General features: G+C 34.6%; 2 protein-coding genes and 1 long non-coding RNA gene across 5 annotated transcripts; all 3 read left to right on the top strand.

Moving 5' to 3' along the window:
- The first annotated feature begins 14,941 nt into the window (after positions 1–14,941).
- Positions 14,942–16,036, top strand: LOC139841416 (uncharacterized). Its single transcript, XM_071831633.1, has 2 exons — positions 14,942–15,610; positions 15,806–16,036. Exons 1-2 carry the CDS (start codon positions 14,942–14,944, stop codon positions 16,034–16,036), a joined length of 900 nt encoding a protein of 299 aa, XP_071687734.1.
- Positions 16,037–18,594: 2,558 nt separating this feature from the next.
- On the top strand, positions 18,595–23,962 carry LOC139844326 (uncharacterized). 2 transcript variants are annotated; one of them, XR_011757909.1, is made up of 7 exons: positions 18,595–18,753; positions 19,363–19,434; positions 19,553–19,635; positions 22,359–22,533; positions 22,650–22,997; positions 23,577–23,657; positions 23,876–23,962. It is a non-coding gene; the product is annotated as an uncharacterized lncRNA (long non-coding RNA). The 2 variants fall into 2 exon arrangements; XR_011757908.1 differs by having other exon boundaries at positions 23,577–23,661.
- Positions 23,963–24,051: 89 nt separating this feature from the next.
- LOC139844658 (protein argonaute 5-like) lies at positions 24,052–25,648 on the top strand. Of its 2 annotated transcripts, none has more exons than XR_011758051.1 (5): positions 24,052–24,158; positions 24,443–24,568; positions 24,782–24,844; positions 24,931–25,145; positions 25,370–25,648. XR_011758051.1 is itself a non-coding variant. In XM_071834887.1 (5 exons), the coding sequence occupies exons 2-5, from the start codon at positions 24,534–24,536 to the stop codon at positions 25,458–25,460; spliced, it is 312 nt and encodes a 103-aa protein (XP_071690988.1). In that variant the 5' UTR covers positions 24,052–24,158; positions 24,443–24,533; the 3' UTR covers positions 25,461–25,648. The 2 variants fall into 2 exon arrangements, 1 of the variants encoding a protein (XP_071690988.1); XM_071834887.1 differs by having other exon boundaries at positions 24,931–25,053.
- The last annotated feature ends 1,583 nt before the right edge of the window (positions 25,649–27,231 follow it).

Here is a 27,231-nt window from a genome sequence, read left to right as displayed (position 1 = left end):
GAAGGATTTGGGTGCCTAGTTATGGGAATTTACGAAGCCTTATTCTAGACGAAGCCCATAAATCAAGGTATTCGATTCATCCCGATGCCAATAAGATGTACCACGACCTTAAAGTTCAATATTGGTGGCTGAACATTAAAAGGGACGTTGCTACTTATGTTGCAAAGTGTTTAACTTGTTCCAAAGTCAAAGTCGAACACCAAAGGCCGTCCGGGTTACTTCAACAACCCGAAATCCCGCAATGGAAGTGGGAAAGAATAACGATGGATTTCATCACAAAACTACCAAAGACGACGGGCGGTTACGATACAATTTGGGTTATTATTGACCGTCTCACAAAATTCGCCCACTTCCTAGCCATGAAAGAAATGGACAAAATGGACAAACTTACACAATTTTATATCAAAGAGATTGTAACCCGTCACGGTGTACCTTTATCGATCATATCTGACCGAGATGCTCGTTTCGCTTCTAGATTTTGGCGTGCCTTGCAAGAAGCCTTGGGGACGCGTTTAGACATGAGTACCGCATACCATCCACAAACCGAAAGACAAAGCGAACGCACAATTCAAACTTTGGAAGACATGCTACGTGCTTGCGTTATCGACTTCGGAAAAGCTTGGGAAAAGCATTTGCCACTAGCCGAGTTCTCTTATAACAATAGTTATCACGCGAGTATCAAATTCGCACCTTTTGAAGCGATATATGGCCGCAAATGTCGTTCCCCCCTTTGTTGGGCCGAAGTAGGTGACAAGAAAATTACCGGACCCGAACTCATTCACGAAACAACCGAGAATATTGTTCAAATCCGAGACAGGCTCAGGACAGCCCATAGCTATGCCAACATTAGATGCAACGATATCGAATTCCAAGTTGGTGACCGCGTAATGTTAAAAGTCGCACCTTGGAAAGGTGTAATTCATTTCGGGAAACGCGGGAAGCTAAATCCACGATATGTTGGTCCTTTTGAAATCCTGGAGCGTATTGGACCGTTGCTTACCGTTTGGATCTCCCGACTCAATTGAGCTCCGTTCATCCTACTTTCCATGTATCAAACTTGAAGAAGTGCCTTGCCGAACCCGATGTCGTCGTCCCTCTTGAAGAGCTTACTATTGATGACAAACTTCATTTCATAGAAGAATCGGTTGAAATTGTGGACAACTCCGTCAAGACGCTAAAACAAAGTAGAATCTCGATCGTTAAAGTTCGTTGGAATGCCAAAAGGGGACCCGAGTTTACTTGGAAAAGATAAGATCAAATGCAAAGGAAATACCCTCATTTATTCGTGGATTTGAAAACGCAAGAACTAGAGGAAGAGACAACCACTACTACGCCTACTTAAATTTCGGGACGAAATTTCTTTTAAAGAGTAGGTAATGTAACATCCCGCCTTTTTCCATTTACTTTCCGTTTAAACAATGTAAAGTCCGTTATTTAATTATAACATCTCTCATTTACTCTAACGTATTTAAGGCAATTCGTTTGGTTAATTCACGCACCCGCTTTTAAACTTGAGGGACTAAACTTGTCAAGAGGCCAAAGATTTGACTAGGTCAACTAGTCAACCTTCACCCTCCTCCATTCATTTCATCCTCCTCATTTCTACTACTTTCACCTTTGCTCTCAAACACCCAAATCATACATTCATCATCTAAATTCGATCTAGTGAGCGTTCTTCAAAACAAATTACATATTTGGAATCCTTGTATCTTCCTCTTCGAATCCATACCAACTTCATCTCATTTGGGTAACTTTCTAATAACAATAAATTTCTTGTTCTTGATCTTTTAAACTTATAAGTGTGTTAATTAGTGTCTATGGCTCAAGTCTAACATGAATATGTGATTATATGCTTGTTCTTGTCATTTTGATGTAACTAGCTTAACTTGAAATGGGTGTGTTTGATTTTGAGATTTGGTTGCTTAAATGTTGTTAGATGTTAAAAGTGCATGTATTAAATATGTTACTAACATCACTAGCTTCAATTTGATGTGTAGGTTGACTTAGAAAGACTCCATAAACTTAATTGCTAAATTTATGATTTTGAGTTAGGGTTTGATAGAAGTAAAATGGATTTTTGATGCATTGAATGCTTTGCAATGTTGTTTATAAGTGTTTAGTTGTATTGTATGCGTAATTACCTACGAAACAGTGTATCATATGTGTGCATTTAATTCTCGAATCATCAAAGTGCATTTATGAACTTGAAAGCATTTATGGTGAACTTTTAATGAACTTTTAACTTGGATTTGATTATTGTAACTGATGATTTTGGTTGATGAAATGTGTTTAGTTGTATTCCTTGTTAAATTACCTTTCCAACGATGTATGGTATGCGTTTTAAGTGTTTACGGTTCACTAGTTGTGTTAAAATGAGTTTTGGCTCGAGTCTTGAACACTTGCACCAGCCCAGGGATCAGCTCCCATGTATTGCCGCTGCGTGGCCCAGCTATGTCGCGGCGCGACATTAGGCAGGTTTGGGGACTGATCAACTTTACATTTACACCAAAAATTCTAACTATGCTACGCACCTTCGATTAACATGTAACTTGTTCTAACATGCTTATATATGAATAATTAGCTCAGAAAAATAGTTCGGGACCCGACCCGAATGTGTTGACTTTTTTGTTGACTTTGACTTGACCAAAGTTTACTTTTGTTCAAACTTAACCAATACTTGTTTAAACCGTTCTAATCTTCTTGTATACTTGATTCTTGCATGAAACTTGACAACTTGTTTCACATGCTATATAATCGAGTCGTAATGAGCCATAGGACTAATTGAACAACTTTGACCAACCGTGTTTACCGTTATTGACACGACCTACTTGTTTAGGTCAAGACTAGCATTCGTTCTTGCACACGTTTACTTTGTGAAGTACCTTATTTACTCGTGCACTCAAGGTGAGATCATAGTCCCATCTTTCAATAACTTTTATACTTTTAAATCATGGGATGAGAAACATATACGTATCATACCCCTTTGATGCTTTGAACACAAGTACGAAAACAAACATTCCACAGCGAGTTAGAACAAAAAGCCTCAATTCAATTATCATTAGTTACACTTGCAGGGTGTAAACGTGAACTTATGTTATGTGATCACATGGGCTTGACGAGCCCTCATTTAGACGGTTCGCTACCGTTAGCGGATGAAATATATTTTCGAGTATAGTGTATGTTCTAACACTACGTAACAGGGTACAAAACAATTAAATTTTGATAATTGGGTGATCGCAAACGTGCAACAACTTTTGGAATGCATACGATTTAGATAATCAACTTTATGGAAATATTAAATCTTGTGGTTCAAATACAACGTTTACTAATACACCTATGATTTCACCAACGTTTTCGTTGACAGTTTTCTATATATTTTCTCAGGTCCTTAAACGCTATGTGATACATGCTTCCGCACTATTTTTTATACTTGCTTGGATGTCGAGTATACATGCATACATGGGGAGTCTTTTGACTTACTTTAAATTGTGTCGCATAGATTTCATTTGTACCTTAAACGTTGTAATGTAACTAGTCATTGAACTACTTTTGTAAACTCTGAAACATCCTTACATTTGAAATGAATGCGACATGTTTTGGGTCAAACGTTGTTTTAAGGACTTATGACCACGTAACGGGACCTAAGTAGACGGCGCCGTCAATGATGATTTTGTCGGGTCGCTACAATCGATCTCATAAGGCGATTACAATGTCTGGTAATCATCTATCACATACAATTGATGGTAGAATCGATGTGGATGCACAAAACACTTATGGTATGCTTTCTTTTGCTGTTTTTGATTAAATTTTGATTATTTTTACATATAACAGTTAAAGTACTGTTACATTGAATATTTTTTTTCTTCATTTTTTTGTGTTTTTGATTTAATTGTAGATATTGGACAGTTGATTAATTATATTGATGAGCAATTTAGTTTATTTGAACACTCTGGTTATCACGTGACTTTGGAAGATGATGTTAACGAATGTAATGAACTTGATAATGTTAATGATAATGAAAATGGTGATAATTGTCATAACCCGACCTTAACCATAAGGACGAATACAATAACATATGATTTCATCGCGAGGTATTGACCTCTATATGCGACCTTTTTCAAAAACTGCATTCGTTTTTACAATACAAACCATAGCTTTTATTACAAATACAAGGTTTAAACAACTTAATAATGATTATCGTTTAGCGATAATCTTAGACTTACAAACTTTACATGTGATAATAACAATACGACCTCCAACATATTTTACATTACAAATCCTCCGATATGCAGTTTTATTTTTGACACAAACATGCATACTCAAGATCTTGCTTAAATTCAACATGTCGCAGCGGAAGCTTTTAGTTAACACCTGAGAATAAACATGCTTAAAATGTCAACATAAAGTTGGTGAGATATTGGTTTAATGCCGGCAGCGTTATAAATATAGACCACAAGATTTCATATATAAACGTTTTAATAAAAATATTCTAAGTTGTTGAGCACTTGATAACCATACTTAACATTTAATCAACGTCGCATATTCCCTTTATTATGAAATCTTACTACACCGTACCAAGTGTAGTTACCAAAACGAAGTACTGTGCAACCGTTGAATACTGGTCGTCCAGTCCGGTTGGGGTTGTCAGGCCCGATAGATCTATCAACAGGATTCGCGTTTACAATACCTCATGTAAATAATAGTTACCAAGTTACAGGGAAGTATGCCAGTGGTACAACTCAACGTAGAATATATATTTTTAATCACTTGTGTCCATAACGTAAATCATAAAATGCATGTATTCTCATCCCGAAATATTTAGAGTTTAAAAGTGGGACTATATACTCACCTTTTCCTTGAAGGTATTTAACTCGACTTGATCTCCGATAGATATCACGAACCTAACCATATATATAATATATCAACATATTTTCTTTTTAAGTAATCGTTATATATATATATATATATACATATATATATATATATATATATATATATATATATATATATATATATATATATATATATATATATACTTATAATACTTTTAATATTTTCTTAGTCCGTAGTTAGCAGTATGTTGTTAATGGTCCATAATTAGTTGCTCAATAAAATAAATAAAGACCTCATCGTATTCGTATTGATCAGAATTAATCTAGACCCATGGTACCATGTTGTCAAATGACGTGTTGCGTACATAAAGTACCGTGTTGTCAGATGACGTGTTGCGTACAATCATGAGGTCTTATGATTAATCTTCTCGTGTTGTTTACGGGTGGTCCTGGAATATATAAAATCAAATCATAAGTAAATATATATTAAATATTATGTTAATTAGCCAAGATATGATTAATCCGATTTTGTCATAATATGATATATTACAGGTTTTGAAGTGTTTTAAAAATCAAATTAGAAGGATCTATTTAGTTTGCGAACAGGTTTGAAATCATTCAAACTATGTTCTTGTTGTTAAAAATTTTATAACACAAAATAAGATAGCTATATAAATATGAATCGAATAAGATTATGAATAAGGTTACTACCTCAAGTTACTTGGATAAAGCTACTGGAAAAGATAGAAATTAATCTTGATCAAACTTTCTTATGATGATTATAGGTTGTTCATGAAGCTAGTTCTTCATGAGTATTTGCTGAGATTGTGAAGAACACTTAGAGTTCCTAAGAGTGTGTTTTTTTTGTTAGAGAAAGATGGTTGTAAGAATGAAATGAAAAACCAAGGTGATGGTGATACTTATAGGACAGTCTGGTTGTTGAGGGAACAAGGACAAATTATTGTGTTGAATTTTTGAGTAATAATGTATGCTAGCTTACAAATAAGATTCCCTCTTATCTAGGGCAGATCTAAAGCTGATAAGGATATTGATTTGGTGTGTATTTACCAATAGTAAATACGTATGGATGATGGGTATGATACGGTAAAAGAAGCTCAAAATCGGGCTTTTATTTTGGGTCCAACCGGGCCAAAAATAAAATTTTAAGACATTTTTAATAAAGCAATGTTAGCCCAAAAAAAAAAATTTCCAAGCTGACCTGGCAGCTCGACCCCAGTTAGGGGCTCTGCCCCTTGGACCCCGCCAGGGGTTGCCACCCCTTGGACCCCGCTTATCGGGGGCACTGCCCCCGAACCCCCGTCATAATCAAGATAAGTTCAAACAAGTGTGCACTCCACACTTCCCCAAACTTGTTCGATATTTATCAAGATTATTTTGGTTACAAATTAATCCCATTACACTTAAATCATATTGGTGACATAAATCACAACACATTATAGATTGTAAATATATATGTCAAAGAACGTTACATATAGTTATCGTTTTGAAAACTTAAGTTAGTGGTCTCAAAGTATACTTATAACTCATTGTTGTTAGTTCACAATGAAATGTTAAACCATCCTTAAATCATGTTAAATATGTATAGATATGTACATATACATAATCGTATAATTATCGTGTGTTATATAGTTCGTGATATCATCGGTCAAATTGGACGGTCAAACGTTGTGTAAAACTCTTTTCAAAAATATAAGTCTCAACAGTTTGGATTGCTTATCATGTTGGTAAGGTTTAATTTATGTAAATATTAATCTCATAAGTATAGAACGATCGGAAAATTCCGGGTCGTTACAGTACCTACCCGTTAAATAAATTTCGTCTCGAAATTTTAAAATTGTACCTATTTTGCGTTCTCGGGAAACAAATGTGGGTACTTTTGTTTCATCTGATCCTCTCGTTCCCAAGTAAACTCAGGACCCCTTCGTGCATTCCAACGAACCTTAACGATTGGTATGTTGCTCTGCTTGAGTTGTTTAACTTCACGGTCCATGATTTCTACCGGTTCTTCTATGAATTGTAGTTTCTCGTCGACTTGGATTTCTTCAAGAGGAATGGTGAGGTCTTCCTTTGCAAGACACTTCTTAAGGTTTGAAACGTGAAATGTATTATGTACTCCAGCGAGTTGTTGTGGTAATTCGAGTCGATAAGCTACCGGTCCAATGCGTTCGATGATCTTGAACGGACCTACATACCTTGGGTTCAGTTTACCTCTTTTTCCAAAACGTATTACACCTTTCCAAGGTGACACCTTTAACATAACCATGTCACTGATCTGAAACTCTAATGGTTTCCTTCGGACATCGGCGTAGCTCTTTTGGCGACTACGGGCTGTTTTCAATCTCTCCTTGATTTGTACTATCTTCTCAGTCGTTTCGTGTATAATCTCGGGACCAGTTAATTGTCGATCTCCTACTTCATTCCAACAGATAGGGGATCTACACTTCCTTCCATACAGTGCTTCGAATGGTGCAGCTTTAATGCTCGCATGATAACTGTTATTATACGAGAATTCTGCTAATGGTAGATATTTATCCCATCCGTTTCCAAAATCGATCACACATGCCCTGAGCATGTCTTCAAGAGTCTGAATTGTTCTTTCACTCTGCCCGTCAGTTTGTGGATGATATGCGGTGCTCATATCCAAACGAGTTCCCAGGGCCTCCTGTAGTGATTGCCAAAACTTTGATGTAAATCTACTATCACGATCGGATATAATGGAAATAGGTATTCCATGCCTTGAAACAATTTCCTTTATGTATAATCGTAATAGTTTCTCCATTCTATCCGTTTCCTTTATAGGCAAGAAATGTGCAGATTTGGTGAGACGATCAACTATTACTCAAATGGTGTCATAACCCCAGGCAGTCTTAGGTAATTTTGTGATGAAATCCATGGTAATACCGTCCCATTTCCATTCTGGGATTTCTGGTTGTTGAAGTAATCCTGAACGCTTCTGGTGTTCTGCTTTGACTTTGGAACAAGTTAAACATTCCCCAACATATGTTGCAACGTCTGTCTTCAAATTAGGCCACCAATAATGCGTCTTAAGATCTTGATACATCTTTCCAACTCCAGGATGTATCGAGTATCTTGTCTTATGTGCCTCATTCAATATCAACTTCCTTAATCCACCCAACTTTGGTACCCAAATACGGTTTGCAAAATATCGAATTCTATCTTCCCGTATAACGAGTTGTTTCCCATACTTCTTCATTATTTCATTTCCTATGTTTTCTTTAGTAAGAGCTTCTCGTTGAGCCTCTTTGATTTGTGAGTTGAGATTCATGCGAATTTTTATGTTCATTGCTCGTACTCGAATTGGTTCCCGTTCCTTTCTGCTTAGATCGTCGGCCACTATATTCGCTTTCCCAGGATGATAGCGAATCTCACAATCATAGTCGCTTATCAGCTCGACCCACCTACGTTGCCTCATGTTCAGCTGTTTCTGATCGAAGATATGTTGAAGGCTTTTATGATCGGTAAACACAGTGCATTTAACCCCATATAAGTAGTGTCTCCATATCTTCAATGCAAACACTACTGCTCCCAGTTCTAAATCATGCGTCGTATAATTCCGCTCATGAATCTTCAATTGTCGGGATGCGTATGCTATAACTTTCTTCTGTTGCATAAGGACGCAACCAAAACCTTGTCGTGAAGCGTCACAATATATCTCAAAATCATCGTTCCCTTCAGGTAACGATAAAATAGGTGCTGTAGTCAACTTCTTCTTCAGTAATTGAAATGCACTCTCCTGCTCAGAAGTCCATTCGTACTTCTTCCCTTTTTGTGTTAACGCTGTTAATGGTTTAGCTATTCGGGAAAAATCTTGAATAAACCTTCTATAATAACCAGCTAAACCCAAAAATTGGCGTATCTGCGTTGGTGTCTTAGGAGTCTCCCATTTTTCAATGGCCTCAATTTTAGCTGGGTCAACCTGAATTCCTTTGCTACTAACAACATGGCCAAGAAATTGCACTTCTTTCAACCAAAACGCACACTTAGAAAATTTGGCGTATAATTGTTCCTTTCTTAACAATTCTAATACCAATCTTAAATGCTGCTCATGCTCTTGCTCACTCTTGGAATAGATAAGAATATCGTCAATGAAAACGATAACAAACTTATCTAAATACGGACTACAAACTCGATTCATGAGGTCCATGAATACAGCTGGCGCATTCGTTAATCCAAACGGCATGACCAAAAATTCATAATGACCGTAGCGTGTCCGAAAAGCAGTTTTCGGAATATCTTCTTCTTTGACGCGTAGTTGATGATAGCCCGACCTTAGGTCGATTTTCGAGTAAACACATGATCCTTGCAATTGATCAAATAAGTCATCAATTCTCGGTAGTGGATACCGATTCTTGATAGTTAACTTATTTAATTCACGATAATCTATACACATTCGGAAAGATCCGTCTTTCTTCTTGACGAATAAAATCGGAGCTCCCCATGGTGAAGTGCTCGGTCGAATGAAACCACGGTCCAGTAATTCTTGTAACTGGCTTTGTAACTCTTTCATCTCAGATGGTGCAAGTCTATATGGAGCACGAGCCACTGGTGCAGCTCCCGGTACTAGATCTATTTGAAATTCTACAGATCTAAATGGAGGTAATCCTGGTAACTCTTCCGGAAATACTTCAGGAAAATCTCTTGCCACAGGCACGTCGTTGATGCTCTTCACTTTTTCCTTCGTTTCGACTTTATTAACATATGCTAAGATAGCATAGCACCCTTTCTTCAAGCACTTTTGAGCTTTCAAATAACTAATGAGTTTTAGCTTTGAGTTACCCTTCTCTCCATAAATCATTAATGGCGTTTTATCCTTACGAGGAATGCGAATTGCCTTCTTGGCCCACACAACTTCAGCTCCTATTTTGGACATCCAGTCCATGCCGACTATTACATCAAAACTTCCTAATTCTACGGGTATCAAATCAATCTTAAATGTTTCTCCGGCTAAATTTATTTTACAATCACGGCAAATTTTATGGGCTTTAATTAGTTTACCATTAGCTAACTCAATCATGTACTTAGCATCTAGAGGTAATGATGAACAATTCAACTTAGCGTAAAAGTCTCTACTCACGTAACTTCTATCGGCACCAGTATCAAATATAATAGATGCGGATAAGTTATTAATGGTAAACGTACCCGTAACAAGCTCCGGGTCTTCACACGCCTCTCTAGCATTAATAACAAATGCTCTTCCACGTGCAGATCCATTATTCTTCTCTGGATTCGGACACTGACTCTTATAATGACCCTGTTTCCTACACCCATAACAAGTAACAGTGGCCAAGGCAGTTCTATTTGCATTGGTGGCAGGAGTCTTGGTACAGTTTGTATTTGTAGCAGGAACCCTACAATCTTCAGCAAGATGACCTTTTCGATTACAATTGTTGCACACCATATTACAATAACCAGAGTGATGTTTGTGGCATCTGTTACATAAAGGATTTCGTCCTTTGTAACCTGAGTTTGAACCGCTACCCGCACCTTGCGTGGTTTCTTGTTTCTTGTTGAATTGTTGATGATTACCTTCCCACTTTCTTTTGTTTCCCGATGTCTTGACATCGGTGTTGTTATCCAGAATAATCTGGTCCATCAATTCGTTCGCCATGGTGATAGCTTCATGAATAGTCTTGGGTTTGGATGCTGTAACATTTGCCTTGACCTTTTTAGGCAAACCGTCTTTGTACAGTTCAATCTTCCGTTCTTCGGTTGGTACCAATTCGGGATATAGCAAAGCTAATTCCATGAATCGTTGATTGTAGTTGGTGAGTTCAGTACCAAAAGCTTTCAGGCTTCGTAATTCAGCTTCCAACTTCCTAACCTCGTTCCTTGGATAATATTCGTTGATTAGCATTGTTTTGAATTCTTCCCAAGGAGTATCATAAGCTACATCTCCTCCTACGGCCTTCACATAGTTTTTCCACCACGTGAGTGCACTATCTTGTAGGGTGCACGATGCATACTTGGTCATGTCCTTCTCAATACAACCACTGATTTTAAACACATACTCAATCTTTTCGATCCACCGGGTTAAACCGACCGGTCCTTCTGTTCCACTGAATGATGAGGGCTTGCAACCTTGAAAAGTTTTGTAAGTGCACCCCACACGAGGATTTGGGTTAACTGCAGCACCTCTTGCAGCCTCGACCCATAACATTCTGTCGTTCACTCGCTGATTGATGAGTTCCTGGATTTCTTATTCCGTCATTCGGTTCAATCGCGCCATAATCTTCAATAAGAATGAAAAAATAATTATTCACATGGAATATTATAGATGTAGTATGTATTTATAGTACATCGTAGCTTATTAATAATATGAACCAGTTATTATTATAAAAGTCTTTTCTTCTTATTAGCGTTTTATAATTATATCTAGGGTAGTACCTACCCGTTAAAGTTCATACTTAATAGCTTAGTACGAAAATCAATTACTACCACCCAAATAATACTTAACCATGGAAAATTATTGCATTTCACACTTTACAATTTTACATATGCTTATCTTACATCAAACATTAAGCAAACCACACTAGTAATATTATACAAAATATTATATAATCCCATGGTTTAAAACAACAGCGCATCATTTAACCCAAAGCGTTTGTGTTCAAAGAAATCGCTTAAAGGTTATCCTGGTTGTCTCCCTGCGTTTTGGCTGAGGAACCGAAGAACTGGATGTCGGGATAGAACTAATAGGAATAGCGGGAATAGGTGTGGAAGTATCTGGTGGAGTTGGTTCCACAACATCCTCTCTAGACTCGGGATTTAGATTTTCCATTTCAGTAGCCTTTCGTTTCTTTCCTCGTTCGAACTTGTCTTTCGTAATTTCCTGTATTTCTTCCTCCTCAGGATCACTTTCCGGTTCCTCTTCAATTGATTCATCCGGAACTTGTGAGTCTTCCCCAAAGGTGTCGTTTTCATCATCGGATAGATTAATGACTGGAACACCATCTGAAGAGTCTGGTTCGGAGTCACTGAATGTGATAATAAGTTCTAAGCCAGACATCTATCACATAACAACTAGCACGTTAATACTACATAATATTTACATATTAATTTTTAACCAACAAGGATAAGCAATAGTTTTCGAAATCAAACATGGTCAAAGTCCAGACTCACTAATGCATCCTAACAAACTCGATAAGATACACTAATGCAAATTCTCTGGTTCTCTAAGACCAACGCTCTGATACCACATGTCATAACCCGACCTTAACCATAAGGACGAATACAATAACATATGATTTCATCGCGAGGTATTGACCTCTATATGCGACCTTTTTCAAAAACTGCATTCGTTTTTACAATACAAACCATAGCTTTTATTACAAATACAAGGTTTAAACAACTTAATAATGATTATCGTTTAGCGATAATCTTAGACTTACAAACTTTACATGTGATAATAACAATACGACCTCCAACATATTTTACATTACAAATCCTCCGATATGCAGTTTTATTTTTGACACAAACATGCATACTCAAGATCTTGCTTAAATTCAACATGTCGCAGCGGAAGCTTTTAGTTAACACCTGAGAATAAACATGCTTAAAACGTCAACATAAAGTTGGTGAGATATAGGTTTAATGCCGGCAGCGTTATAAATATAGACCACAAGATTTCATATATAAACGTTTTAATAAAAATATTCTAAGTTGTTGAGCACTTGATAACCATACTTAACATTTAATCAACGTCGCATATTCCCTTTATTATGAAATCTTACTACACCGTACCAAGTGTAGTTACCAAAACGAAGTACTGTGCAACCGTTGAATACTGGTCGTCCAGTCCGGTTGGGGTTGTCAGGCCCGATAGATCTATCAACAGGATTTGCGTTTACAATACCTCATGTAAATAATAGTTACCAAGTTACAGGGAAGTATGCCAGTGGTACAACTCAACGTAGAATATATATTTTTAATCACTTGTGTCCATAACGTAAATCATAAAATGCATGTATTCTCATCCCGAAATATTTAGAGTTTAAAAGTGGGACTATATACTCACCTTTTCCTTGAAGGTATTTAACTCGACTTAGTCTCCGATAGATATCACGAACCTAACCATATATATAATATATCAACATATTTTCTTTTTAAGTAATCGTTACATATATATATATATATATATATATATATATATATATATATATATATATATATATATATATATATATATACTTATAATACTTTTAATATTTTCTTAGTCCGTAGTTAGCAGTCTGTTGTTAATGGTCCATAATTAGTTGCTCAATAAAATAAATAAAGACCCCATCGTATTCGTATTGATCAGAATTAATCTCGACCCATGGTACCATGTTGTCAAATGACGTGTTGCGTACATAAAGTACCGTGTTGTCAGATGACGGGTTGCGTACAATCACGAGGTCTTATGATTAATCTTCTCGTGTTGTTTACGGGTGGTCCTGGAATATATAAAATCAAATCATAAGTAAATATATATTAAATATTATGTTAATTAGCCAAGATATGATTAATCCGATTTTGTCATAATATGATATATTACAGGTTTTGAAGTGTTTTAAAAATCAAATTAGAAGGATCTATTTAGTTTGCGAACAGGTTTGAAATCATTCAAACTATGTTCTTGTTGTTAAAAATTTTATAACACAAAATAAGATAGCTATATAAATATGAATCGAATAAGATTATGAATAAGGTTACTACCTCAAGTTACTTGGATAAAGCTACTGGAAAAGATAGAAATTAATCTTGATCAAACTTTCTTATGACGATTATAGGTTGTTCATGAAGCTAGTTCTTCATGAGTATTTGCTGAGATTGTGAAGAACACTTAGAGTTCCTAAGAGTGTGTTTTTTTTTTGTTAGAGAAAGATGGTTGTAAGAATGAAATGAAAAACCAAGGTGATGGTGATACTTATAGGACAGTCTGGTTGTTGAGGGAACAAGGACAAATTATTGTGTTGAATTTTTGAGTAATAATGTATGCTAGCTTATAAATAAGATTCCCTCTTATCTAGGGCAGATCTAAAGCTGATAAGGATATTGATTTGGTGTGTATTTACCAATAGTAAATACGTATGGATGATGGGTATGATACGGTAAAAGAAGCTCAAAATCGGGCTTTTATTTTGGGTCCAACCGGGCCAAAAATAAAATTTTAAGACATTTTTAATAAAGCAATGTTAGCCCAAAAAAAAAATTTCCAAGCTGACCTGGCAGCTCGACCCCAGTCAGGGGCTCTGCCCCTTGGACCCCGCCAGGGGTTACCACCCCTTGGACCCCGCTTATTGGGGGCGCTGCCCCCGAACCCCCGTCATAATCAAGATAAGTTCAAACAAGTGTGCACTCCACACTTCCCCAAACTTGTTCGATATTTATCAAGATTATTTTGGTTACAAATTAATCCCATTACACTTAAATCATATTGGTGACATAAATCACAACACATTATAGATTGTAAATATATATGTCAAAGAACGTTACATATAGTTATTGTTTTGAAAACTTAAGTTAGTGGTCTCAAAGTATACTTATAACTCATTGTTGTTAGTTCACAATGAAATGTTAAACCATCCTTAAATCATGTTAAATATGTATAGATATGTACATATACATAATCGTATAATTATCGTGTGTTATATAGTTTGTGATATCATCGGTCAAATTGGACGGTCAAACGTTGTGTAAAACTCTTTTCAAAAATATAAGTCTCAACAGTTTGGATTGCTTATCATGTTGGTAAGGTTTAATTTATGTAAATATTAATCTCATAAGTATAGAACGATCGGAAAATTCCGGGTCGTTACAATAATAGATTACAGTGATGATAGTAGTTATATACCTCAGATAACACTACCCATTGATGATAATATTATAGAAAGTGAAGATAACATAGGCTTGAACTTTGAGGAATTTGAAAGTGGTAATGAGTCAGATGCAGTTGACATGAGAAGGAAGTTAAGGTTGAAACACATAAGATCAAGCAATCAACAAAACCCAAATCACATTCAGTTGCACAAGTTTTATGTTGGTCAACAATTTTCAACAGCAACACAAGTTAAAAAAAAAGGGTAAGAATGCATTCAATTGAAACTAGAAGGGACTTGCATCAGCTGAAGAATGATAAGGTAAGGATAAGGGTTAAATGTTTTGAATTAGGGGTAAATGATGAAAATGAGCCAATTTTCCCATGGACTTTACTAGTTTTCAAGGGTAAGAATGTGGATACATGGTTAGTAGAGACCCTAGATGAAATTCATACCTGTCAACAAAAAAAGGAACTTAGACAATGCACATCTACTTTTCTGTCCAAACAAATTGGTGATACAATAGTTACAGATCCTGATCTCAAAGTAGCTGCAATTCAAGATATTATGTCTAAAAAGTGTGAGTTAGGAATCAAGAAAAGCACTGTTTATAGGGCAAAGGCTAAGGCAAAGAATGTTATAGTTGGTGATTATATGAAACAATATTTAAAGCTTAGAGATTATTGTTTGGAGTTGCAAAAGAGAAATCCCAATACAACAACCAGAATTCAAGTTCATCATGAACCTAATTTCAACTCAGATAGTAGGGTGTTTAAAAGAGCTTACATTTGTTTGGGTCTCCTTAAAGAAGGATTTAGGGCTTGTCAAAGAGAGATTTTAGGGCTTGATGGTGCATTTCTAAAAGGTCCTTATACATGTCAACTTTTGTCAGCTGTTGGAGTTGATCCTAACAATGGAATATATCCTTTAGCATATGCAGTTGTGGAAGCTGAATGCACAAATTCTTGGAAATGATTTTTGGAATGCATTGGTGATGATTTGAATTTGGATTCAAGGAGTAACTTTACCTTCATTTCTGATAGGCAAAAGGTAAATATTTAAAACACACTTTAAATGTTCAATTTCAGTTACTATCCTATATCTAATATTTTTCATGTTCTTGATATTATGTAGGGTCTCTTACCAGCTTTGGCTAAAGTTTATCCTAGTGCTGAGCATAGATTTTGTGTCAGGCATATCTATGAAAACATGAGAGGATCGTACAAAGAGGGTGTAATAAAGGACTTGGTATGGAAATGTGCAACCAGGACAACTATAGCTGAATATGATGCTACAATGGATGAACTTAGAAGGAAAAGTGAAGGTGCATACAATTACTTGAAGGATATTGCACCACATCATTAGAGTAGGGCTCACTTTACTGGCATGTAAAAATGTGATATGTTGTTGAATAATATATGTGAGGTTTTTAACAGTAAATTGGTGGATGGAAGGGACAAACCAATCATCACCTGTCTAGAATATGTTAGGGAATACCTTATGAAAAGAATTGTGACAGTTCAAAAGTGTATTGACAAATCTGATGGAATTATAACACCTAATGCTAAGAAAATATTTGAGGCTATTAAAAAAGCTGCAAATAATTATCAAGCCTTTTGGAATGGTGGAGACATATACCAAGTGAGAAATGCATTTTTAGAGCAACAAATAGTTGATGTTAGGCTAAGAACGTATACTTGTAGGAAGTGGGAGTTGAATGGCTTTCCTTGTAAGCATGTAGCTGCTTGTCTTTGGGACGTCTCATTAAATTCTCAGGATGTTGGGATTCCTGAAGATAGGGTTCATCCTGTTTATAAGTTAGAAACATGGAAACAAGTGTATTCATTCAAGGTGGAACCTATATCTGACCCTATATCATGGCTACAAAGTGATTGTCCAACTAACCTTCTACCACCATATCAAAAATCAAGTTGGCAAGCCTAAAAAGAAAAGAAAGAAAAGTGCTGATGAATTGTCACAACCAATGGTAAATGATGGAAAACTACCAGGGACTGGTAAAAGAAAAACTTGTGGTAAATGTGGTCAATTAGGTCACAATGCAAAGGGTTGTAAAACTGGTGGTGGTCAAACTAGTGGTGGAAGAGGTGGTGGTCAAACATGTGATGGAAGAGGTGGTGGTCAAACATGTGGTGGAAGAGGTGGTGGTCAAACAGGTGGTGGAAGAGGTGGTGGTCAACCTAGTCAAAGCTGGAGTCAAGGTGGTGGTCAAGGCTGAAGTCAAGGCGGTGGTCAAACTAGTCAAAGCTGAAGTCAAGGCGGTGGTCAAAGTTGGAGTCAAGGTGGTGGTCAAAGCTGGAGTCAAGGTGGTGGTCAAACTAGTCAACAGAGACAAAAGATACCAGTGAAAAGAAATGCTAGTGGATTTGTTGCAGTTCCATGATTTTGGTGTTTTTCAACTATTTGGCAACTTTTCAAACTATGAATCTGTTTTTGGTATTATGAACTTATGAATCTGTTTTTGGTATTATGAACTTGTGAATCTGTTTTTGGTATTATGAACTTATGATTATGTTTTTGGTATTATGAACTTATGAATCTGTTTTTGGTATTATAAACTTATGTAATTGGTGTTTTTTTATGCTTATTATTCAACTATTTTGGTATTATGATGAAACTAGTTTGGTATTTTTTTTTTATGCTTATTTAAAGACTATTTTGCAAGTGGTTAACATACTTCAACTGTTTCAAAAGACCATTACTAAAACTGGATACAAATATGACCATTACCAAAATTGGATACAAATATGACCATTACCAATTCTGTTAATATGACCATTACCAATTATGACCATTTGCAAGTGGACTTCACTACCAAAACATTTGACCATGGTGACTTTTGAGTCTAATGGACGTCACTACCAAAAAATAGTCATATTCAAAGCCAACAAGTCTAATGCTCAAATTACAAAGTTAGAAACTGAATCAAATTACTGCCATTGTATATAAACTTAATCAAATTACAAAGTTACAACATCATATACAATGCTCAAATTGCAATCCAAATACATTTTCATTGTCTTCTTCAATCTATCACATTACAAATAAATAAATAAAAATACTATCTAATTGAAATACCAATAACAAACAAACAAAAAAAACAACTGAAAAATATAAAATTCTTCCATCTTTGCAATTAAGCATCTTTTCAATTAATACATCTTCAATTGGAGGATCCACCCATCAAATGAAACCGCAATTCTTACCTTCATGTAGCATATCAATTATCTTGTCAATTATATCTCTAATTTAAGTCTACAAAAAGAAAATAAAAAAAATTACTGAAAATGCGTACAGTTCGAGCACAACAAAAGAACCTACGACCTGGATTCTACGACCTGGATTCTTTGATGTCTTTGAAATACGAATAACGGACGAACTTCCACAAACACAATACACAACCATTGGTTCAGTTGGGTCAAATTTTGTTTTGGTGCAGGTCGTGAGAAACAAAACTGAATTAGGGTTCTATCAAAATCTTGACCTAACCTTAGATATGTTTTTATGTTTTAAAACAGGTCACGTGAATAACATATGATTCATTAACTTAACGGACGTTTACACTTACTAACAACAGGGACTAAATTGGGATTGAAAATGGCATTTAAGGACTGTTAAAAACGAGTTTGTATGAGAGGGACTAAAAAAAGAAATGGAACAAACAGAGGGACGAATTTGAGAATTTTGTCAATTAAAAAAGTTGGATATTTGTATTTACAAACGCGACGTGTAATTATTTCAATCAGGAGCCCAAATGAATTGTGAACTCCACTGGGCTGGGCTGGGCTGTTTTTTTCTTTAGTATATCACAGTATGGTCCAGTATCTCTTATCACTTATTTCTTTCCTTGAACTCCGAATGAAATACAACTAACACAAAAAACACACTCTCCTAAGCCTAAAAGAAACTTTCCACTCCCTCACCACTACGACGCTGCCGTTGCCAACAATCTTCCATTTTTCCCTTCAAATCGCTGTCTGAGTTATCAACCGCTGCAGCTCTTCTCCGTTCAAGTCGAATTGTTTGTGCTGACCACTTTTCCGGTCTAACCGCCACATTTTAAGGTCGAACTGTCGCTAGATCTGCTTTTTTGTTTGTTTATTTTTTTAGTTTAGATATGTATTTTTTATTAGTTTTTTTTTTGTCTACTTCAGGTTGAACCGCTAGATCTGTTTTTTTTGTTGTTTACTTTTTTTTTTTAGAGTGCTCAGAGTGGTGACACTCATTCCTTTCCGGGACTAAACTCTACCAATAATAACATACTTCTTCAAATAAATTGGGACTCACTATATTAATTAATTAATTAAATAAAGCAAAAAGTACCAAACATATAAACATAATAAATTGGGACTCAATATATTAATTAATTAATTAAATAAAGCAAAAAGTACCAAACATATAAACATAATAAATTGGGACTCACTATATTAATTAATTAATTAATTAAATGAAGCAAAAAGTACCAAACATATTTCTTCGTCCACAAATATTTCACAAAAGGACTAAAAGAAAGACGAGAAGGAGGACTAAAGGCTGGACTAACCCCTGGACTAACTGCTGCCGTTGGTGTCCAGGAGGGCTAAAGGTTGGGCTGCCCTCAAGTAGTAACCGTTAACAGCAACCTTATAGTTTGTATTTTAATTTAATATATGGAGTAGTTTGTATTTTAATAGGATGATGAAGGCAATGTGACGTCGGCATGACGTCATCTCCAATTTCTGTTCACCTGATGTTTATGTTTTAGTGTAAGGAAAATATGTACATGTATATCAGTATATATATACATTTAATATTTAATGTGAAGGCCCTTACCAGTTTTTTGTTGCTCTTATTGTTTATGTTTTAATTTTAATGAAATTAAAGAAATGTGGAATTGGAGAAAAAGAAGAAATGGATTTTGGCTATTTAGGATGTTCTTCGGATTTTGGTACGGAAGAAGCAAGAAGGTTAGGTGATTGAAATTTATTATATCCAAATTAATTACTCCGGTATTTATGTTTGTGGTTGCTTTCAACTTAAACTTATACGATTTTATCTTGTTTCTATTTTATTTAAACTTGCAGCTAAAAGTTTAGTTTTAAATTCTTAATTGTAAGAGAGAGTAAATAAATTGAATGTTTTATTATGATTAATGTTTTAAAAAATAAGATTATCTATTTTTATAAGTTAAGAGTAAAATTGTAATTTTCACATTTTAGAATTTTTTTTTTTAACACGATTAGTAAGTTGAATCATTCATTTACTCATTACTGCATATAGTTATTCTATATACGTACTCTCATCTTTGTTCATACGGAACTTAATAAAAAAAGGTAAACAACCCATAAATTTGACAACTTTGTTTCCTGAGGGCAACGTCCTCCTAAGAGAAATCTGCTTTTTCTTGAGAGGTTTGGTTTTGGGATGCTAATCATTTTATTGTCACTTTCGGTGAAAAGTTTGTTCTAAGTAGCACTTTTTAAATATTTTGCTGTTTTCGATTTTGTTATTTATTTTGTATTCATTAATGTCATAAAATGAAATGAATATGTCTAATACTAAATTTTGGTAACTTATATTGTATTTTAGCATTTAAGAAAATCATGATTACCTATGATAGGGGAAAAATGGAGAATGTACATCTAAGCAATTACTTTTTCATTCTAAACAGTTTGTTGTTAGTATCATATACGACAACAGTAACAAATTTTAATTAGTGTCTTGTCAGTAAACATTCTCATATATGCTTCTTGGGTTAAAATTTGTCAGGGATGAAAAAAAACTTACGGTCATCGTGACGTTTGTCTCCAAATATGATATGCGTGACTTGAACAAACGAACCTATTACTATGATGCGATAATTTTTTAATCCAGTTGCCCTAGTTTTTGAGAAGTCGGATTATGATAAGTTAATTATCTTTTGTCTTCTAAGTTTTTGAATTCACGTTGCATTCTTTTCCATTGGTTTGAACTGTATTTTATAACATGCAAGTGGAGTGAAATAGTTGAGAGGTCAATCTCTAAGGACGATGGCTGTAATGACCTGAGTCGTGGTGTACAACTTTATAGAGGCCATTATCAGGCTATAAAAGCCACACCGGGTGGTGTAACTCTCAATTTAAGTACCTATGTGATAATAGTTCTGTTACCCATGTTATGTACTTTTCTTTTATAAGTTTAAGGTAATAATATGTTATTCACCTTTTTTTTTCTAGATATCAAAAATTTTTCGAACTACAAACAAATGTGGGTGTCTCATTTTGTTCAAAATTTATATGTTAACAAAAATATAAATAAAACACTTTATTCTCATGAACATATAAATCAAGTTAATGTTTTATCTTCCCATGTCCATGAGGAGAGAGTTTTTTTTATATTTGTTGACAAATAAATCTTCAACAAAATGAGACATCCACATTGGTTTGTAAGTCGGAAAATTTTTTGATATCCGCAAAGAGATAAGTGAATAACATATTATTACCTTAAACTTTAAAAACGAGTACCTAACATGGTTAGTAGAACTATTAACGCATACGTACCTAGGTTGAGATTTACATCAATCTGTGTGGCTTTTATAGCCTGATAATGATGACCTTTATGAAGTTGTACACCAGGTGCAGGTAATTGCAGTCAGCGACTCTAGAAACTGACCTCTAAACTATTTCACGGCACCTGCATGTTATAAAATACGGTTAAAACCAATGAAAAGAATGCAATGGTAATTTAAAAACTTAAAAGATAAAAGATGTTTAACTTATCATATATCGACTTCTCAAAAATCATGGCAATCAGATGAAGAGAGTATCGCATCTAAGTATTAAGTTCGTTCAGGTCACGCGTATCATATTCGGAGACAAACGTCACGGTGATCATAAGATTTCTTTAATCTCTGACAAATTTTAAACCAAGAAGCATATATGAGAATGTTTTTTGAAAGAACAATAATTAAAACTGGGTTGACTGTTGTCATTTATGATCTTAACACCAAACTATTTAAATTGAAAAGGTAATTGCTTAGATGTGCGTGCTTAGTTTTCCACATAATAGGTAATCATGATATTTTCAAATGCTGAATACTATACAAGTTACTAAGTTTTTTCAACATTTGTTAATGTCATTGGGATCAATAGTCACTTTATTTACCAACATCAAGTATTAGACATATTCATTTCACTTTTGACATTAAAGAATACAAAATAAATAACAGTAAAAAAACAACAAAATATTCAAAAAGTGCTACTTACCTAATATTGATGAACAAACCTTTCACTAAAATTGACAAGGAAATGATTAGCATTAATATTAATATTGTATGTATGTCTCTCCTTCCCAAAACAGGCCTCTCAGGTACATGCAGATGCCTCATAGGAGGTGGTTGTTCCTCAGGGAGCAAAATTGGCAAACTTTTGTTTACCTTTTTTTTATTAAGTATGACAGTATGGATATAGAATGACTATATTTAGTTACTAATTGTGCTGAATAAAATATTCGAATAATGAAAATTATAATTTTACTGTTAACTTATAAAATAATAGATAATCTTATTTTTAAACCATAAATCATAGTACAACATTCAATTTATCTACTATCTCTTACAATTAGGAATTTGAAACTAAAGTTTTATCTTCAAGTTTGTGTTGAAATCAACCAAACGGAGTAATTAAGTTGGCTATAATAAAATTTAATATAGGGCAATTGGATGAAGAGAATGCAACGAAAATGCGGTTAAAACCAATGGAAAAGAATTCAACGGAATTTTAAAAACTTTGAAGATGAAAGATGGTCAATTTAACATATTCCGAATTCTCAAAAACCAGGGTGACCTGATGTAGAGAGTATCACATCAAAGCGGTTCTAATCGTAAGGTGATTCCATTCATGGGGAGGTGGAATATGTTCATGCGTTCTAGTTTATTTTCTTTTATTTTTATATTGAAATATATTGATAACCTAATTGAATCTAAAGCGCCCTCTATTTACAGAAAGTGTTTATTGGTGGTACTGTGGATCATTGGACCATCATCAACTTTTCTAGACTGAAAGATGATGTTAATCATTTTTATGATGAACTTGTATCTCAGTGTCAGAGGATAGGAATGGTATGTATATCTGGTTTGTTTCTTACAATTTTCATACTAGTTCATGATCAAGTTATTCTGGAAGCGGTTCAATCTTAAAACTCTTATTCCTGTGAGTTATTTCCCACCGAACAATATCGAGAAAGATCTTGAGGAACTTCTGTTGGTGTAAAAGACAATTAGCAAATGTTACACCTGGGGCTGAGCTTGCTCGACTTAAGTTGCTACTTGTAATTCTTTCTGAAGTCAAAGGTAAAGACTCATATGGTTAGTTGATTTTATCAACCTTTCTAAGAGTGTGTTTGTTTACCTCTTAATTAAATGGTTCAACGCTATTCAGTATTGTTCTAAGAGTGTGTTTGTTTACCTCTTAATTAAATGGTTCAACGCTATTCAGTATTGTGCGCGCTGGTTTTTTACCTCTGAATGACCTGATGCTCAATGGTTCAGCATTGTGAACCATTCAAAAAGTTGAAACACTCTCTTAACCATTAAGCACTTAAATTTTCTGTAATATCCTCTTCAAATCATATCCAGAAGACATAACAAACAAGTATTGTGAATTTTCTTCATGTAAGATGTTAAGAACATAATTTTACCCAATTTATATCGTTCATTAAATCGTTCATTAAATATGATTATCAAATAGCTTATTTTTCTTCATAACAAAGTTTATTAAGAGAGTTTGAATGATTCAGTTTATGAACCATTCAACGTTAAATCATTCAGTTATATCAGCCATAGTGTATTTATTTTGTATGTGTACGCAATACTTATACTACGAGTTATATAAATAAATAGATTTAATGATTATATGCATTTTCTCCACAGGAGGCATCAAATGGGTATTAGAGACAAAGTTAGGGATTATTTAATGGCGCTTTATGCCATCATGGGTCATGAATCCTAGCTGTAGGTACTTTTTTTTTGTTTCTCTCAAAATTAATGTATATTTTTCTTCATAACAAAGTTTATTAAGAGAGTTTGAATGATTCAGTTTATGAACCATTCAACGTTAAATCATTCAGTTATATCAGCCATAGTTTATTTATTTTGTATGTGTACGCATTACTTATACTACGAGTTATATAAATAAATAGATTTAATGATTATATGCATTTTCTCCACAGGAGGCATCAAACGGGTATTAGAGACAAAGTTAGGGATTATTTAATGGCGATTTATGCCATCATGGGTCATGAATCCTAGCTGTAGGTACTTTTTTTTTGTTTCTCTCAAAATTAATGTAAAGGTCAGTTGTTTGTCATAAAGTAGCTCTTCATTCCGTTTGTTTACGACCGATGCTAACTTTTTGTGACCATGGTTATTAGGTGGGGGGACGAATACCTTCTTGTTTGATACTCATCCCAAAGCCGAAGATGATTCTGGTTGTTCGATAGCCGCCGTAAGCTGGTATTTCCTTTGTTATTAATAATTATTATCGTTGTTGTTATTGTTCAAGCGGGCAAAACCTCAAACACTTACGGAGTAATTGAATGAAAACGTGTGTTGGTTTTTAACAAATGAATTAACATGTACCGAATATCTTTATTCAGCAAAACATGGTTTAAACTTACTATAAGTTACTACATTTTACCTGGTCTGCCTTTTTTCTGGCAATGTTTATTTGTTTTCATTTGTTTGGGTATCATGAATGAATGTTTTCTGAAGATTGTTTCCTTTATTTTATCTTACAGGTTGTTGCCCAACCACATACATAGTCAGGAGATTATCCAGGATCTGTACACAAGCCATAAAGATGATCACTGGAAAGAAGTTTTTGGAGGCATGATTATGTTAAGGTTCCTTAATTTCACAAGCAGGTATTGGTTTATTCTTCAATAAGGGGATTCTTGTAGTCATTTTTGCATCTTCATCTCGGCTTCATTTTGCTTTTGCTGTTGAAATCTTTCTTCCGTTCATCTAATAAGCAATTACCTAAGAAAATCATATTTTACCGGTGGGTGACAACTTACTTCTGTTCTTTCCTTTTACAAACTAACCTTTTATTTATTTGTTTTTTCAATGTATTACAGAGATGGTGTTAATAAAATCAGTTCGGATGATGTGTTGTCTAAAGAGGAGGATAAATTCACAAGGTAATATTTTTCCTTTTCACCCTTTTAAACATTCTAAATTAATTGGCTTGCCATGTCCTCTTAAAACATGATTGTTGATGTTTTAGGCCTGTAATGCCATCCAAGAGTGCTATCAGCCATCTGTTACATTTAACTAGTCGGCCCACACATTATTATAAACAATTCACTGCTGACGGTTTGCAAATGATCACCAACAGTCTATGCTACACGTAATTCAACTACTACTCACATAATTTCTCAAGTTTCTTGTAAACCTTATTATTGCCAGACCATTCATTCTAATTGCCTTCTAAGATGTCAGGTATGCAAGGTGTAACACAATCAGTCTCATTAGATATTTTCTTCATTTTTGCCTATTTATTGATTGTTACAAAAAAGATTTCAACTGTTTCAAGACGCATTCAGCATTGGTTGTCAATTTGTCTTCCTATGTTACAATCTTACATCATAATAGTGGTCCTTAATTTATGTTAATTTACTTGGTGCTGTAACTCCCGTGTACTATGCACTTACATTTGGCTGCAGCCCGGCTTGTTTCTACGTGGAATCAGGAGTTTGGGATGGCCCGCTTCTTCCCATCCACGAGAATGTGAAGAGTGTGATGTTCTTTTGTTGAGGGGCATCATATATAATTTTTGGTTATGTAGATGGTGTAAATAACAGTGAAGTCTAAAACTTAGTATGGGTACCATCTCATTTTCGGTTAGTGTTATTGGTTGTGCATGGGATGTTTAAGATTTTAGCTTTCTTTGGCTAGTAAACAAAATATAGTGACTTGCTTAGTGACATGTTGTGAATAGTTCCCTCATTACTTTCCATTTATAATTTAAGTTTATTTATTGTTTCTATTCATCTTACTTGTAAACGTAAGTGTAATGGATATTGGGTTTAGTATAATACAAGACTTTGATGAAACAAAAAATGAATTGGGTATAATTAAACATGGATGTTTTCAGTTTAATAATGTTCGGATGCACAAACTACCATTGGATCCTAACAACAAAAAATGACTCCCATATATATACAACTTTCTGTATGGAAACAGGATATAACTAATACGGATACACAAAGTACCATTCGATCCTAGCCAGTGAAGAATATAACACATCTTCTAGTAACTAAGACAAAACTGTTAACAACTACAATTAAGTTCATTAAGATTCAAATTAAGTTCGATGAGACATTTAGGATCGTCAATCCTGCAAATCAAACAAAAAGTTTAACAACTGTTTTAGAAAAGCTCTGATCTAAACCACAATCGGGCATATATAAACAAGATAACAATCAACCAGCACACCAACTCTAGTATCTACATGTTTTAACGCCACGTTTGTAAAAGTGACCCGACTACTAGTTCGGATTTTGAGCTAGTCTGACTAGTCTCCGACTTATTTGGTCAGATTTGTCAAAAAGTCCAACTGAGTCGAACTTGGTCAACGTGTGACTGGTATCCGACTTGGCTGATTAGTCCCTAATAGGTCCTGGACCGACTAGCGACTTTACTAACCAAAATATCTCAACACATGGAAATATCCGACCACAAAAATTAGTGAGAAAACAAAAAATTACCCATATGCTCACAACAAGCTGACCTCAAGGATCTGTCACCAACAAATGTGCGGAATCCATCCGCACAAGCGTATTTCAGCCCTTCTCTGGTGAATTGATAATTGATAATATAAGTAATAGAAATTAGCTCACGTATTCACTTAAACAACACTATATAGGGTATCCCGTTAGAATCAGTTCTCAAGGATATGGACTGTTTTAATTTAAATCGTTATAATAACTGATTTCATGGTGACATTGCAATTATCTGTTAATTCTCACAATTTCTTAACTAGATCCCTAAGTGTAACTGTCGTTATCCTAGTTTACCAATCAATTCACCTATTAACAATCTAGGCTGGCTTCCGTACGTAAACTACCAATATTATTATGAAAGTGTAATAAAACAAATTAATAAAACAAACAATCAATTACTCAAACTATAATTCAATTTCAGGTTAATTAATTGTCTCTTTTTAACCTCACAATTACTCTAGCTAGTTAGTCAATTCAATCACTATTGTTTAATTACACCAGTATCCCGAATGCAATCTAACAATATCTAAAATTATCTTTCAATAACCTAGAATAGTCTATCAATTTCATTAACTGTCGTTAATTTAACTAACGAACTTGTATTCAAATTAATTAATAAGCATAAGCAACGGTGGATCTTAAATTAAACATAAGCAAGAGTAATTGTCAATTATATAAATCATAGTTGATAGTGCTCCAAATGATCATATATTTAGTCACAATATCCTTCCAGTATGTAAAGTTTTTAGTTGTAATTGTTCTATTTTTAAGTTGTAATCGTTTATATTAAATAAGTGCTAAGA

This window comes from Rutidosis leptorrhynchoides, chromosome 4 (assembly GCF_046630445.1).
Source record: "Rutidosis leptorrhynchoides isolate AG116_Rl617_1_P2 chromosome 4, CSIRO_AGI_Rlap_v1, whole genome shotgun sequence".
Classification (NCBI taxonomy): domain Eukaryota; kingdom Viridiplantae; phylum Streptophyta; class Magnoliopsida; order Asterales; family Asteraceae; genus Rutidosis; species Rutidosis leptorrhynchoides.
Note: the sequence above shows the minus strand (reverse complement) of the source record. Positions and strands in the feature narration are given on the sequence as shown.